Source organism: Euprymna scolopes, chromosome 36, assembly GCF_053919585.1.
Source record: "Euprymna scolopes isolate OS-2025 chromosome 36, ASM5391958v1, whole genome shotgun sequence".
Taxonomy (NCBI): Eukaryota; Metazoa; Mollusca; class Cephalopoda; order Sepiida; family Sepiolidae; genus Euprymna; species Euprymna scolopes.
In genome coordinates this window covers 27,329,142-27,344,227 of record NC_136517.1, presented here as the reverse complement: position 1 = coordinate 27,344,227, position 15,086 = coordinate 27,329,142, and the positions used below count along the sequence as shown (strand labels likewise).

Genomic DNA, 15,086 nt, shown 5'->3' with positions numbered 1-15,086 from the left:
TGATGAGTATAGAAAATTTGGAAAAAAATTTTCTTTGGACACCCACTGTTAAATAAAACAATCTTTTTACTGTTTTTATCCATTGAAAGAATAATTGCATATTGTTTTCTCTAGTGGTATGTAGCAATTTAAAAACATGATATCTGGGAAAAAAATCATTTGGAGTTTGAATGTAGACTGATGTAGTATTAGTAATAGCACCATTAGCAACAGCAAAAGCAGCAGCGATAGCACAGCTGTAAATAGACGTTTTTGTTGATGATTTTTATTCCAGATCAAATTTTTTTTTAATTGAAAATCTGGTTATAAAAAAAAATTCTTACATGTTTAGTTAGAGCTATTTTGTTATCAACCATATAAATATTTTTTAAAATTTGGATAGTGGTCAAATTTTTTAAATATCGTGTTTTGCTTTGGACAACCAAAAATGTGAAATATAATTTTTTTTGTTTTAGTTCACATGTACAAGCAGTACACCCCCTCTAAATTTTTTTAATTTTCGTTTTCTTTTAAATGTTTTCTTAGGATTATTATCGAATGGAAATTAATCTACCCGATTATCAAAAAAAAAAAAAAAATATATGCAAAATTGATATTTTTAAGTATTTGTAGGGGGGGTGCTCAGTTAAGAACTAAAAGCTGTAAAAAAGACATAAAATGTAATTAAAAATCAAATCAAATTCATTAAAAATTTGTGAACAATTTGTCAGCTTTAGCAAAAAGTTGTTTTTTTTTTAATATTTTAATAGGTGGAACAAAAAATATTTTTCCAAAAGTCACATTTTCTGTTAGAGTGATGTCACTTGTTTTCTATAATATTTATTTTTGTCTGTTTGTCGTAATTCTTGTAAAGTATCACAATGGGTGTCAAACACCCTCTTAACAAAAAACAAACTCGCTTAATCCTACGTCTAACCCTAGGTACGAGTAGCAAGACTCCTCCTAAAACTTAAGCCGTAACAATAACGCTAAGTCCAAGTGATAGAGCTCCCCACCAAACAAAATTCCTACATATAAGCATAAAAAGAAGACCTTTCCTTAAAGAAAAAGTGAACATGATTAATCTCCCATAAGAAATAAATTGGTTAACCGTCTTAAAACACTAGAATGGTCTCGAAATGGTGAATTATTTTACATTAAATTTATGTGAAACCAATCCCCACTCTAAATTCTAAAATTGTTTTTATTTTGTTTCTGTCAAGTCTTCAGGATGTTTACACATAATTTCCCTTAGCCCTATCATTAACCCAAAGTCAGAGTGACAACTTCCCCACCTTCTCATAATTGCACATAGCCTCTCTTAAAACCATATATAATCGCCTTTTAGAGAAAAAAAAAAGCACCCAGGATTTATCTACCATAGAAAAAAAATGGGTTAACTTCCCTAAAATGCTGGAATGACTCAAAATGGGAAATCATTTTACATTAAATTCTAAAATAATTTTTGTTTATCTTTCATTAAAGTTTTCAAGTTGTTCACATGCAATTGTCTATAAAGGTAGAATCACATTTTTTGGAGAAGTGGTCAGATGGGGAGGGGTAACAGAAGGTATTAATCTACATTAATACCAAAGAAATGTTGCAATATATTTATTTTTAAACAGTCCTAGATTTAGATTTCAGTTTTTTGGGTGCATATAATGCATTACAATTCAGTTTTGAGTTCTTTAACTTCTTTTCTTTTAATGGATACATGGCATTTTTAAGGAATTGCAGCATATTTATGTGCACTTAATCCAGATTATTTGGAAACTATTAATTTCTGCAGATTTTCGGTAGCATATTCCGATTCCTTGAACAAAAATACACATACACTTATACAGCAAATTTCATTGCTTAATCTTGTGTTTTAACAAAGATATAGCATTTTTATTGAAAAAAATAGTGTAAAAAATGTGACAAAACACAAATGATCTTAGAGGGAAAAATATCCAAACATGTAAGGCACAAAAATAGTCATAACTTTCTTAATTTTAATCGGATTTTAAAAATTTTAAAAGATTATTTCTTAGCTTATCAAGCTCTTTCTATGTATGCCATAATTGAAAAATGGCAAGCCATTTCAATTTTTTCACGTGTATTGCTACATTGACCCAAATGTGAAAATAACACTCAAGGAAAATGGTAGTCCGAAGAATCCAAATAATACGAACGACCATGTTCGTCTCCATCTCCTCCATATCGATGTTAGTTTCTATATAAATACAATTGTGAATTACTAAATATTTCTACTCAGTCATGGCTGACAGAATGAGAGCATGCTATCCCCCGTAGAGTAAATAAAGGGTTCTATTTAAAATTCCATACAGATTCCAGAATTTGACAAGATACACCTAAAGAAGGTCAGAAGTTACATCAACTGAAATGCTGTGTGAATTAAACTCAAAATGAGAACAGTACTATGATTAATCCAATACGTACCTTTGTTTTTTGGCAGGAAATTTTGACTTGTTGGGAGGAGGTCCCCGTTTGTCCGCCATTTCTATAAAAATAAAAAAAAAAAGATAATAATCATTAAACAACTTGTTTAAATTTTTAATAAAAATTTAAACTAAATCAAACGCATAACTATCTTTATAAGCTAAATGGATCGTAATGTAGACTACATTTAGTTTTGGGCAAAGAGGAGTGGACATCTCTTGTGGAAATTTAGATACCTCTAATTTTGAGAAACTTTTAAGAATAGGTATTAGAGGCTTTCTTCAAGCAAAGTCCCGACACTTGCTGCAGGCCTGTCAGATTAAAATCAAGCATTATAAAAAAAAAAAACATATCCAATACAGAATATTCACAAAAAGCTTTCTTATTTACTATTAAAAAATATATTTTGGGAATATTTAGTATTGGATACGTTTTTTTATGATGCTTGATTTTAATCTGACAGGCCTGCAGCAAGCGTCAGGGGACTTTGCTTGAAGAAAGCCAGTATTAAATATCAATTAATAAATATTCTACAAATTTAAGTTTCTCTGGGGTAAATCTTAAGGGATTTTTACGGACACCTTTCATTTAAAATTCAAATTTTTCAGATTCAGATTAAATTTGATACACGAATAAAGAAATATTCCCAAAATTTTTTAAATTTCTCAAGTTTAAGTTTAGACATTTTCTAGAATCAAAATCATGCAATGAATTTTTAACAAGATTGGAATAAAGATTCCAGACATAAGGTATAGCATCATTATATCTTGATTTTAACCTTTGTAAGAGAACATAAAAATGGTGCAAACTTGTTTTGGGAATTAATTTTACCCATCCTGAGACAGGTATTCTAATTTTAATATATAATAAAGCCAGTCTCTTTGTATTTATTTTGTGATCAATAGTCAGGCATACAAAACCTTAGAGTTATTAAGAGGAACAAAGTTATACAAAATGCTTAGAGTTATTAAGAGGAACAAAGACTCCCTAATCTTCACAAAATTTCCTAAGACCATCACTCAATAAAAAAATAAATTCAGTCAGACATTTTTGACAATTTACCGATATCAATTTATATTTCAATTATTTTGATTGGCTAATCAATAAAGATTTGACCAATTGCTGTGTTTGTTCCAACAAAAATAAAAAATACCTATAAGTTTATCTGTATATTAATATGATAGCACGCATGTTCATGCTTACACTTTTTTTCTTCCGAGTGACTTTAATTTGTTATGACCTTCCATTTCTTGTGATAAATAATTTTATCAAGAATTCTTCATAAGTTTAGGTTTCGATTATAACTGATAGCACTCAAGTCATTTATTCTTTTTATAAATAATTTTACCAAGAATTCCTCATATGTTTTGGTTTCGGTTTCAATTATAGCTGAAGGAACTCAAGTCATATGGATATATATTTATACTTTTGAAATCACAATTTTATAATACATAAGAATCGATAGAAAATTGACTCTAATAATATATATGAAATCTGCATAAATTAAAATATCATATTTAAGCATATTTTATGACCGGGCTACGCCGGACGTCCATGCTAGCTTAGATAAATACTTCTCCAGTTTTAACAAAAGAGCTACAATAATGTCAGGATGTTTCCATTTACGCTGAAGATTCACAGAATGCCAACATCAATATATTACATATAAAAGAGTTCGCTGTGGAATTTCCACAGATCTCGCTAGTTATTATAAAACTATCTTATAGTTTTAAACTTACAAAAGATAATTTCAGATGAAAACGCTTTCATTCGTACATATAAAAACATACTGGATTTAGGTTGATTAAACTAAAGCTTGTAAGCGTTTTGGTCTGACATGCTTTAAAAACTATATAACACCCTTTTATCTGTCCCTTGGTTTGTGTAGGGAAAATTGTGGTGTGCATGGTTAGTGCGAGTGTCATTCACTTAAGAAAAGAAAGAGAAAAAGTCTTAAACTTGAAACCTGATCAACACGAGACAAAAACGTGTCTTATGCAAACTGAGATGTGGTCGGGTTTGACAATATAAAAAGCCAGCATTTCTTCAGTTGGGAACATGTCTTTTTTGTTGGCTCAACGTCAGTATGGTATACTTTGCAGTCTGGTGTCAGTTGAAAGTTTGTTTGCGATAACATCGAAAAGGGAACAGGACAGATTTTTGTTATGTGTGCTTTGACGCGGTGAACTTGGTGATCCGAAATTCATTCTTCGTTTTCTTTAACTCAAACATTCAATGATTAGAGTTTGGATGACCATTACAATGCCAAAGATTACCTGGCAACCAGTTTTCATTAGCCTTCTGATTTTTTGCTTTCCTGAGTGTGTTACTCAGCGCTAACCCTGTTCCTTCCAAGCTAATTCTTTGTAGCAACTTTGATTTTCAACAAGTTGCAATCTAGCACCCCCAAACATTCACTATCAGTCAAATTGATTGCTTATTTAGTTTCTTAGTGATCATATTCAAATGATAAATAAATTTGAGCAAATGTTAAGAATGGCAGCCTAAACAGAATGAAAAAAAAAAAAAGATTCTGTATATGCGATAAAAATGTCCTTTTCGTTGATTATTAAATGATGCACCATTTTGAGTTAAAATCTATTTAATATCATGCGTGAAAGCTGGACAATATCTCTCGTCTCATCTCCATCGTCTTTCAAGACGCTTCACCACTGAATCTACACGACTTGTCCAGGTTTCTCATTCTCTCACTTTCCAATTCTGTGTCCTGTAGCAGGTTATCAATGTAGGTCATTCTTCTCCTACCATGGCTTGGGTGTCCATCTATTGGTATCCAGGGAACTAACTTACTGGCTTCCTTCTTGCTGTGCCTCATGCAGTGACCGGCTACTCTCATCCTTCTCTGCTGTACTTTCAATGATACTGATGATTGGTCATCATAAAGCCATTGGTTTGTTGCGTGGCTCCTCCATCATGCATTGAGGGCCATCCTGAGCATCTGTGTGTAACAGCCATCCAGTCTCTTTTTCAGCGCATTTGTAAGAGTCCATGCCCCAGCACCATAGCGAAAGAACTGTTTCTACAGTGGCAACAAAAAGTCTTACTTTCAACTTTTCTGAGAGAGTGGATGACCATATTTTTCTCAACTTGTGACAATAACATGTTTAAAATGTGTAAAGATGCTACAATAATCAAGGGTTTTACAAAATGGCATCTTACTGGAACCGGAAATAGGGTACTATTATGTGAAAGAAAAAGAAAAAAAAAAAAAACTTACTTTACATTAACTTAAACAAAACAAGCATTTTCATTGTCTCAGAAAGCAATTTCAAGATTAATTATGTGTTGTTATAAGCGAAGCCTTTGGGCTTGGGGCCAGCACACTCACCCCGAAAAGAAGAACTACTTGCTACAAAAGCATCTACAAAGTTGTGGATGTGTACAGTAATACAACCCCGTAACATGTTTATTCAGCTGGAAAAACATATAGTATTTACCGATGTATTGGAAAATTCAAAATGGCAACCAACTATCTCTCGGACATGGTAAGTTTGGGAAAAGGAGTTATAAATAAAAAAACAGTCAAAATACTGTTAAAAACCTACCGAATATATGTCAACCTATGTCACGGTAACATATATTGAGCGAGTTTCTAACAGTATTTTGTCCGTTTTTTTTTTTTTATTTATAACTCATTTTCCCAAACTTACCGCCTTAAATGGAGAGTTGACTGCCATTTTAAATTTTCCAATGCCTCGGTAAACACTGTGTTTTTCGAGCTGAATAAACATGTTACATTAAATATAAACACTAAAAACATATCCAGTTAGTTAGAAAAGTAACTTATCTTGCCTTTGATAACATTTATTTGTCCTATATTTTTTTGTGACAACTTTTTCGAATCTATGTGTACAGTAAAACATATGGGTTTGTTTTACTGTACACACAAATTCGAAAAAAGTCACAAAACAAATATAGAACAAATGTTATCAAAGGCAAGATAAGATACTTTTCTACCCAATTGGATATGTTTTTAGTGTTTATATTTAATGTAACATGGGGGTTGTATTACTGTACACATAGATTCGAAAAAGTTGTCAAAAAACAAATATATAATAAATAAATGTTATCAAAGTCAAGATAAGTTACTTTTCTGCCTAACTAGATATGTTTTTAGTGTTTTTATTCAATGTACCATGTTTATTCAGCTCGAAAAACAGTGTTTACCGATGTATTGGAAAATTCAAGATGGCGCCTCAGCCGCCTCACTCCCTCTTTAACACGGTAAGTTTGGGAAAAGGTGTTATAAATAACAATTTAAACAAAATACTATTACAAACCCGCCGAATATATGTCAACATATGCCACGGTAACATATATTGAGCAGGTTTTTAACAGTATTTTATCCAGTTCTTTTTATTTATAACACCTTTTCTCAACCTTACCGTGTTAAAGAGAGTCAGACGCCATCTTGAATTTTCCAATACATCGGTAAACACTGTATGGTTTTCGAGCTGAATAAACATGTTACATTGAATAAAAACACAAAAAATATATCCAGTTTTGTAGAAAAAGTAACTAATCTTGCCTTTGATAACATTTATTTGTTATATATATTTTTTATTTTGACAACTTTTTCGAATCTATGTGTACAGTAATACAACCCCCATGTTACATTAAATATAAACACTAAAAACATATCCAATTGGGTAGAAAAGTATCTTGCCTTTGATAACATTTATTTGTTCTATATTTGTTTTGTGACTTTTTCGAATTTATGTGTACAGTAAAACAAACCCATATAGGGTTACGAAGAAAGTGAAAGAAAACCTCAGGGAGCAGCCATTAAATTAAAACCCGTTTACGCAGGGTCCACGTTCCCTGTGAAGTGCCCGAATTTTGACGATATCTTTTTGTTTATTAAATTATGTGAAAGCACGGAACGTTTTTTTTTTTTTTTTACCCTCTATTTTCTCCATGTTACGAATGGCTTCCCTAAATAATAACGTAAACATTTAGAAAAGCTAGTCTTAGCGTGATGGAGGGCACAGGAAGTGAAGTGGAGACACGAATCGTAAAGATAACCGTTTGTATTAATAAATGCTCCAAATTCCAATTAAAGTAATTGATGAAAATAAACTGAAAATTAAAACGTAGAAAAATAATGATCAACTCCGTTTTATTTAGTTTCGTTTTTATTCTAATTAAAAGGAAAACAATAAAAATAACAATTCATGGGGTACAAAAAATAAAAATTTAAAGAAACGAAAAATTATTACCGATGTTTTTTTTCTATGAATTCGCAGCAAACCAAAAGGAACCTGCAAATAAAAGTGAACGCTGAAGAGGAAACTGTGTTGATGTTTCGTAAATGGCGGGAAACGTGGTCGTTCTGTCAGTCGGTGTCATTTGAATCTTTGTCTCCTGCGAAATAATCTTCCAGGGAGTTGTGTGTTTCCAGTCTCGATTCCTGCGGTAAGTGTATCAGAATTTTTAGGGAATTTTTGACACCCCTAACACGAAACTGCAAATAAAATATATATATATATATATATATATATATATATATATATATATATAAAAAAACTCGTAATTTCTCTTTTAAAAATGGGTTGTTTATTTTCTTAATGGAATATACTTCCAAAATAAACTATTAAACTTGTTTAAAAATAATAGAAATATTATTTTTTATTTTAAAAAAAAAAACAGTGTTTATAAAATGCCGGCGCGGCTCCATGCAGCCATTTTTTTTTCTTTTTTTACGTAATGAAATCAATTGAATTTTACGAATTAATTTTTTTTCAATTTTTAAACTTTAAAAATCTATCAAAATTTTTACCATATTTTCATGGTCAATACGAAATTTTATGCTCTTTCCAATAAACCGAATATAATATTTTAGACAAAACGTTTTTTTTTATTCAACCCCCCCCATTTTGAAATGTCTATTAAGATCCAATCTTTAATAATTAATTAACTCACCAAAGTTTTATATATCACAAATGTAAGATAAAAGAGCAATAAATAATATTAAAACAAAAAACAGAAGTGTTTTGGGGAAATTTACCTGTAAAGTCCAAAGTGTAAAACCTTAAAAACCACGTTGATTTTTTTTTTTTTTTTTTTTTTTTTAATTGGAAGCCTATGTTCATTGTCCAGTAAGTATTGCACGCTGACGACAATTTTTTCTATTCCATTAAATGTTTTCTTTTTTTAGATATTTAAAAAAAATTCAATCGATAAAGAAGAATTAAAATATAATAAATCAAAAATTTCTGTATTTCTTTGAGAAAAGAAAAAAAGAAAATTCCTCGACTGTTTTTTTTTTTTTTTAAAGCAAAAACTTATAAGTAAAATTTGACTATTTTTAAACTATGAGAACACATATTTCTTCATGCACAAGACTAGACGGCTAATGCGAACGTGCGGTTTTTACTGGCTTCTGTCCATCGATAGTTCTAAAGAAGAAAAAAACGGTACTTCCGTTTTTTTTCGATAAGAACATAAAAATCCTTGCATAATGGCGCTTTTTCAAATAGTCATTTAAAAAATTCTTTTATTTAAAAAATAAATGGAATTAAAAATATAAATATGGATAAATTCAGAACAGTGAAGAATGGAACTACACATTCAATATTATTTTTATAGGTAAGTGACTTTTTTTAAATTTATATCGATTTTTTATAATCGAAGTAAGTAAAATTTTCTTGATTTTCTTCAAATCTTTTTAAAGAAAATCGATTAAAAAAAACAAATATTGCATAATTTGCTATTAAACCTGTTATGTTTTTAAAATTTGGTCTTTGCTCCATTAATTGAAAAAAAATTAGGGTTTGACTTACATTTTTCAAGTAGTTATAAGCTTGTAAAGATAGGAGGTCGAATTATTCAATTTTTTTTTCACGCATTCTTAAGATCGGTTTCTCACGCTGCTAATCCTGTGGTACAGGACTGAAAGGCGAGGAGAATAAGCTAGAGCCCTAAAGATGATGCATTCTGCTTTCTTAAAAATTTCCTATGCAGTTACGTTGTAATTCTCTAATGGGATGCCTCAGGCAGTTAGCAATTGACTAAATATTTCCCTAAGAGAGAAAGCAAGACTTGGAAGGGTAGACCTCCTAGAACGATTGAAGCCCAGTATTACATCTTCACTCAGAAATATGCACAGACGAAGAGGTGTGATTTTGCTGCTTGTCGAGTTGGTTGGGATTATGTATGTCGAGTTGGTTGGGATTATGTATGTCGAGTTGGTTGGGATTATGTATGTCGAGGGGGGAACAAGTGCTGTGTGTTCATCAGAGCACATTCGATTAAATTATTTATAAAACAAACACAGGGATGCAACATTGTGGTGATGGGACAGAAGTTGGAGCATAGCCAATAGTGTGGGTGTATTGGAGATTTTTTTTTTAATCTTCTCTAAGAGTGAGAGACTAGTTGTAGATGCATCAGCACAGATGACACAACAATATTACTTATATGGGCGAATGGTGACTTCATAGAAGTATAGGATAGGTGTGAATAATTTTCTAGAATGGTAGAGAGAGCCCATCTCCTTTGTAGCAGCCTTTGCAATGTCCTTAATGTATTTGGTCCAATACATGTAATCTGTGAATGTCAATCCAAGGAGTTTGAAAATGAGCTCTCAGGCAGGGTGTTATTTGTCATGTCAATCAGTAATTGAGAATATTTTTGTAATTGTTAAAGGAAAGAAGTTCAGTCTTAGTAGCATTAAATGTTACTACCCATTTATGGCTACATTCCACAACAGTCCTGGATATGACCTTAATATATCTGATGGTGAGGCCCCAACTTGTGGGCTTTGGGAAGTGTGGAGCCACCCTTTAATTGCCATTGCTCCCAGGTCCACTCTGACCCGGAGTTGTAGTACCTGTTAAGGTTCCAACTGTGGGTTAAATAGAAACCGACTTAAAAAAAAAACAAAACAAATATATTCCATTAGAAAATTGTTCTTCAAAATCACTGGATTCGGCATTAAATGACCTGAAAAGGGTTGATATGCCATAAAACAAAAACAACTAACCAACCAACTACAACAGACTGAATGTTGTTTTCTAAGGTTTCTAGTGGTTAGGGTTTAGGAAGACCATATACTTTTTCTAACTTAATACTGACATCTTCACATGAATGTCGACGTGAGACAATGTGTCATGTGAAAATATGTAGCAATATTGATGCAAATTATTCTGTGTCACAAGCTAGAATCTGGTTTTGAAATCGATTTAAACAAGCATAAAATTTAATTTTAATTCTAACTTTGAAGCTATAAGAAATAAACCATTTCTTTTATCTTACCATTAATCCTATCTTGTGTGGAGAGCCATTTTAATTTTAGATTAGTGAAGTGGGTTGGGGCTTTGCACAGTCGTAAAATACGCTTAAGTATGATATTTTAAATTGTCCAGATTTCGTATATATTATTATATAGGGTCGTGATTTCAAAAGTTTAAAGAATAAAAAAGAGTATTTGGGTGCCATCAACAAGAATTAAAACCAAAAAAAGAAAACTGTAGCATTCAAAGCTGGTGACGTTACCACTGTACCAACGTGACATATATATGAACTGATTAAAAATAAACTAAGATGAATTTATAAAATGTATAACGATTTTTTTCAATTTTGACCCATTTTTGACCCCTTAAAAACTATTTTAACTAAAGACCCATAAAAGAAAGGTTCATAAAAAAACTCCAATCATCTGAGGCCCGTGGCACCATTCTGTGACTTTTAGTTTCGGGAGAGATAGTTTGAAAATATGGAGACAGACAGACAGACAAACATAGTTTTATAAATTAGAAACAAAATGGCAGTATCAATACAGAGAAATTTTGAATTGTAAAAGCTTGCATATGAAGACAAAGAGCAAAGTTTTTGGTAGGTAGTCAATCCAAAAAAGTCTTGAATTGTAAAAGCTTGCATATGAAGACAAAGAGCAAAGTTTTTGGTAAGTAGTCAATCCAAAAAAGTCTTGAATTGTAAAGCCTTGCAGATGAAGGAGCAGAATTCCTTCCCATCTGAAGACGAAAAATTATGTGCAGGAATTCGAAAAGATTCATTAAACCTTATGGAGTGATTCCAGTTTCTGATTGGTTGGTAGCAGAGAATGGTTCCATCTGATTGGTCAGTTCTTATCAGCCATGTTTATAAATATAGCTTCCCAATTTTTTGCAACCTTACTCTCAGTTAAAGCAAAAACATTAAATATTGCAACACCTCATCCTAAGTCCAAGTGGCATTATGAAAGAAGTTTCTTGCTATCTGCTTTATGTTTTCTTCGTTCTTTTTTTTTTTTTACAAAGGCATCACCAATTATCAAGGTCAAGAGGTCACTCGAGGATAAGGGTTAAAGAGTGTACAGTAGAAAATGTACAATATAGTAATCGTTAGTAATGAAAATTCAGTAAATTTGCTAACAAGTGGAACGGCTCATCAAGAACTTGTTTACGTTAGACTTGAAGATGACCATATTGTAGTCAGCTGGAAAGCAGGAAAACGGAAGACAATTCCACAGGTGTGCAGTTCTAAGAAAGAAGCTTTTTCATAGAATCTACGTTTAGATAAAGAGTAGGGGGGAATTATTGATAGTGTTTTCAACTAGACGAGTGTTTCTTGTGAAAGTTTGGCAAGGGGAACATAGATTGAAGCTCAGTCGAACACTTTCCATGAAAATAACGATACAGCAGAGACAAACTCGCAACATCTCTTCTGTGAAATAGCTGTTGCAGGGAAGAGAAAAGAACATCTCCTACGAGGCTACAAAGTCTATTTTGAACTCTATCAAGGCAGGACAAGTCCTTTCTAGCAGCTCTTGCCCAGATGTGGCAACAGTATTCCATCCTTGGACGTACCTGGCTCTTATATAGATAGAGACTTGCATCAGCAGTGAGATATCTACTGGATCGATAGAAGGATCTCACTATTTTTCCAGCGGCCTTGGCAACAGATTTGATGTACGTGTTCCATTTAAGATCAGAAGTAAAGGTCAAGCCCAGAAGCTTGTCAAAACATGAGGCCTCCTCAAGACGAGAGCCATTCATTTCAATTGATGCCAGATGGTGATCAGAACGTTTAGATAGAAGCTTGGTTTTAGATGCATTAAAAGTAACCAGCCACTCCTTTTCCCATTGTACAACGTGATCAAGATTAGAGGAGAGAGAATCGGAGAGAACTTGGTCGTTTACTGTCTTAGATGTGCTACCATAGATAGTAGTGTCATCAGCATAAATGTCTACGAATGATGTAAGGATGTGATTTGGAGGATCATGAATTAATTTTTCTTCTTTTTTTTTGCGTGTACTGTTAATTTCATGGGATGATATGCTTTTTATGGCAAACATTATATGAAAACAATATCACATGACTCAACATTGTTTTAGCAAGCAAATCGATACAGTGATTTTACCAAAGTAATCCTCAGAGAACAGGTAGGAGCTGGTGCGAGCGTGATTTCAAGAGTTGATGAAATAAGTTCAAGGAATTTATGTTATCACAAACGAGCAAAGCATTACCAGTGTCGACCAATGGAAGAGTGTGTCATGGATGCATACTGTTATGTAGTTAAATATGTACGAAAACAAAAAATTGAATGAAAACAACAAGGGCATAAATCTATGTAATTATAAAACTCAAATGACCTTGTAACATTTACCTATACGTATGGCCAACCACTTATAATTCAGTAACTGTTATTTTTTTTTTTTCAAAAATAATCAATTACAATAAACAGAACGACTCAGAAATCTATCTATATTCTTTTTTCATTTTAATATACTTTCATAGAAATGTTTCTGTGATGTCAACAAAAAACTATTTTCCTTACGTCACAAGTGTCATGCTCATAATTGAATTCCACAGCTAATTTAACATCTAAATCTTACCCCCAAGATCGCCATGGGCATGGAATATGTGCCTACATTAAAGATGGCTTCCCATGTGGCAGGGATATCTCTAGAGAAGAACATCTGTGGTGACTTCAATGTCCATAACGTGGAATGGCTGACCCACTCAAATAAGACAGACGATGAGGGGAGGTTCTGTCATGATTTTGCCATTGCTTATGACCTCACTCAGATTGTTCGCGAGCCCACCCATGTGCCCGATACTACAGGTCAATATGCAAGCCTCCTAGACCTTTTTCTCTCAACTTCCCCTGAGCTATGTTCATGTTCCGTTCTTTCTCCTCTAAGATCCTCCGACCACTCCATCGTATCAGTTAAGATAAAAATTAAATGTAATAAGTCCCTAGATGTACCCCTCCACCGTACTGTATACCGATACTCCATGGCTGACTGGGATAGCTTCCGTACATTTATATCTGATCTACCTCTGCATTCCATGTTTAAAAAGGATGTCTCCTCTATAGTATCAGACCTGACCGAATGGTTAATTGTAGGCATAGACGGATTCATACCATCCAAAAAATTCCAACAAAAACCTCCCAGCCAGCCAGCCATGGTTCTCCCCAGAATGTGCTGCTACCATCGCGCACAGAAATCACTTTTTCCATAGCTACCAACATAATAGATGTACTGAGACTAAAGCTGCTTTCAGGAACGCCAGCAACCAGTGTAAAAGAGTAATAAAAATATGCAAGAGAGCTATATGCCCAGTCTGTTAATCCAAAGTAACTGATCAGCGGTTTGGTTCCCACCAGTTTTGGCAAATAACAAATAGGATCCTCAACAGAAGTGTGCATTCTACCCCAACCATTATCAACAGACCAGAGGTCATCTCGTCAGTTTCAGACAAGGCCAAACTATTTGCAAAGAACTTTGCAGCTAATTCTACCCTATGCGACGAAGGCCATCATCTCCCCATATTTCCTCGTATAACACAGAACACGCTAGGTAACATACAAATATCTGTGCATGAGGTCGCCAAGCTAATCAAGAACCTTGATTCCAGTAAAGCTACTGGCCCTGACGGCATTCCAATTATGGTGTTGAAAAATCTTCAACCAGAACTTACTCCCATACTTACGAAACTGTTTAAACGTTGCCTTAAGGAGAAGTGCTTTCCAACACCCTGTATTTAAGAACTCAAGTGATATGTCATCTCCCTCTTAGTACAGACAAATAAGTCTCCTATGTGTTATGAGTAAGTTGCTGGAATCCATATTAAATAGAGAAATAGTCAATCACCTCAGCAGAAATAACCTTCTTAGTGACATGCAATATGGTTTCTGTTCTGCTAGATCTACCGCAAATGTGCTAACGTTTATATCCCATAGGATTAGTGAATCTCTTGACAAAGGCTTCCTTTCCAGAGCAATTGCTCTTGACATATCAAAAGCCTTCGACAAGGTATGGCATAAAGGCCTACTTCACAAGATCTCCAGCTACGGTATAACTGGAAATATTCTCTCTATCATTAAATCATTTCTCTCTGATAGGCTTATAAGAGTATTGGTTGATGGACAAAAATCAGAGGCCTGCAGTGTTAATGCTGGAGTCCCTCAAGCATCCATCCTGGGCCCAACTCTCTTCCTGATCTACATGAATGATCTCCCTAAGCATATACTTAAATCATTCGTTGACATCTATGCTGATGACACGACCATCTACGGCAACACATCAAAGGCTGTAAATGACAAAGCTCTCTCTGATTCTCTCTCCTCTGATCTCGAATGAGTGGTTCAGTGTGGGAAGACATGGCTGATTACCTTTAATGCATCTAAAACCAAA

General features: G+C 33.2%; 1 protein-coding gene across 7 annotated transcripts in view; it reads right to left on the bottom strand.

The window, feature by feature from the left end:
* LOC145260396 (DNA polymerase delta catalytic subunit-like) overlaps positions 1-15,086 on the bottom strand; it is a 226,546-nt gene that overhangs the window by 194,541 nt on the left and 16,919 nt on the right. For 2 of the 7 annotated variants that reach the window (XM_080118362.1, XM_080118363.1), the window contains exons 2-3: positions 7,662-7,906; positions 2,422-2,482 (exon numbers count right to left, since the gene is read on the bottom strand). In XM_080118362.1, coding sequence (XP_079974488.1) covers positions 2,422-2,480 — 59 coding nt within the window. In that variant the 5' untranslated portion in view covers positions 2,481-2,482; positions 7,662-7,906. The remainder of the gene's footprint in view (positions 1-2,421; positions 2,483-7,661; positions 7,907-15,086) is intronic. The other 5 variants (XM_080118366.1, XM_080118367.1, XM_080118368.1 and 2 more) reach the window with 3 other exon arrangements.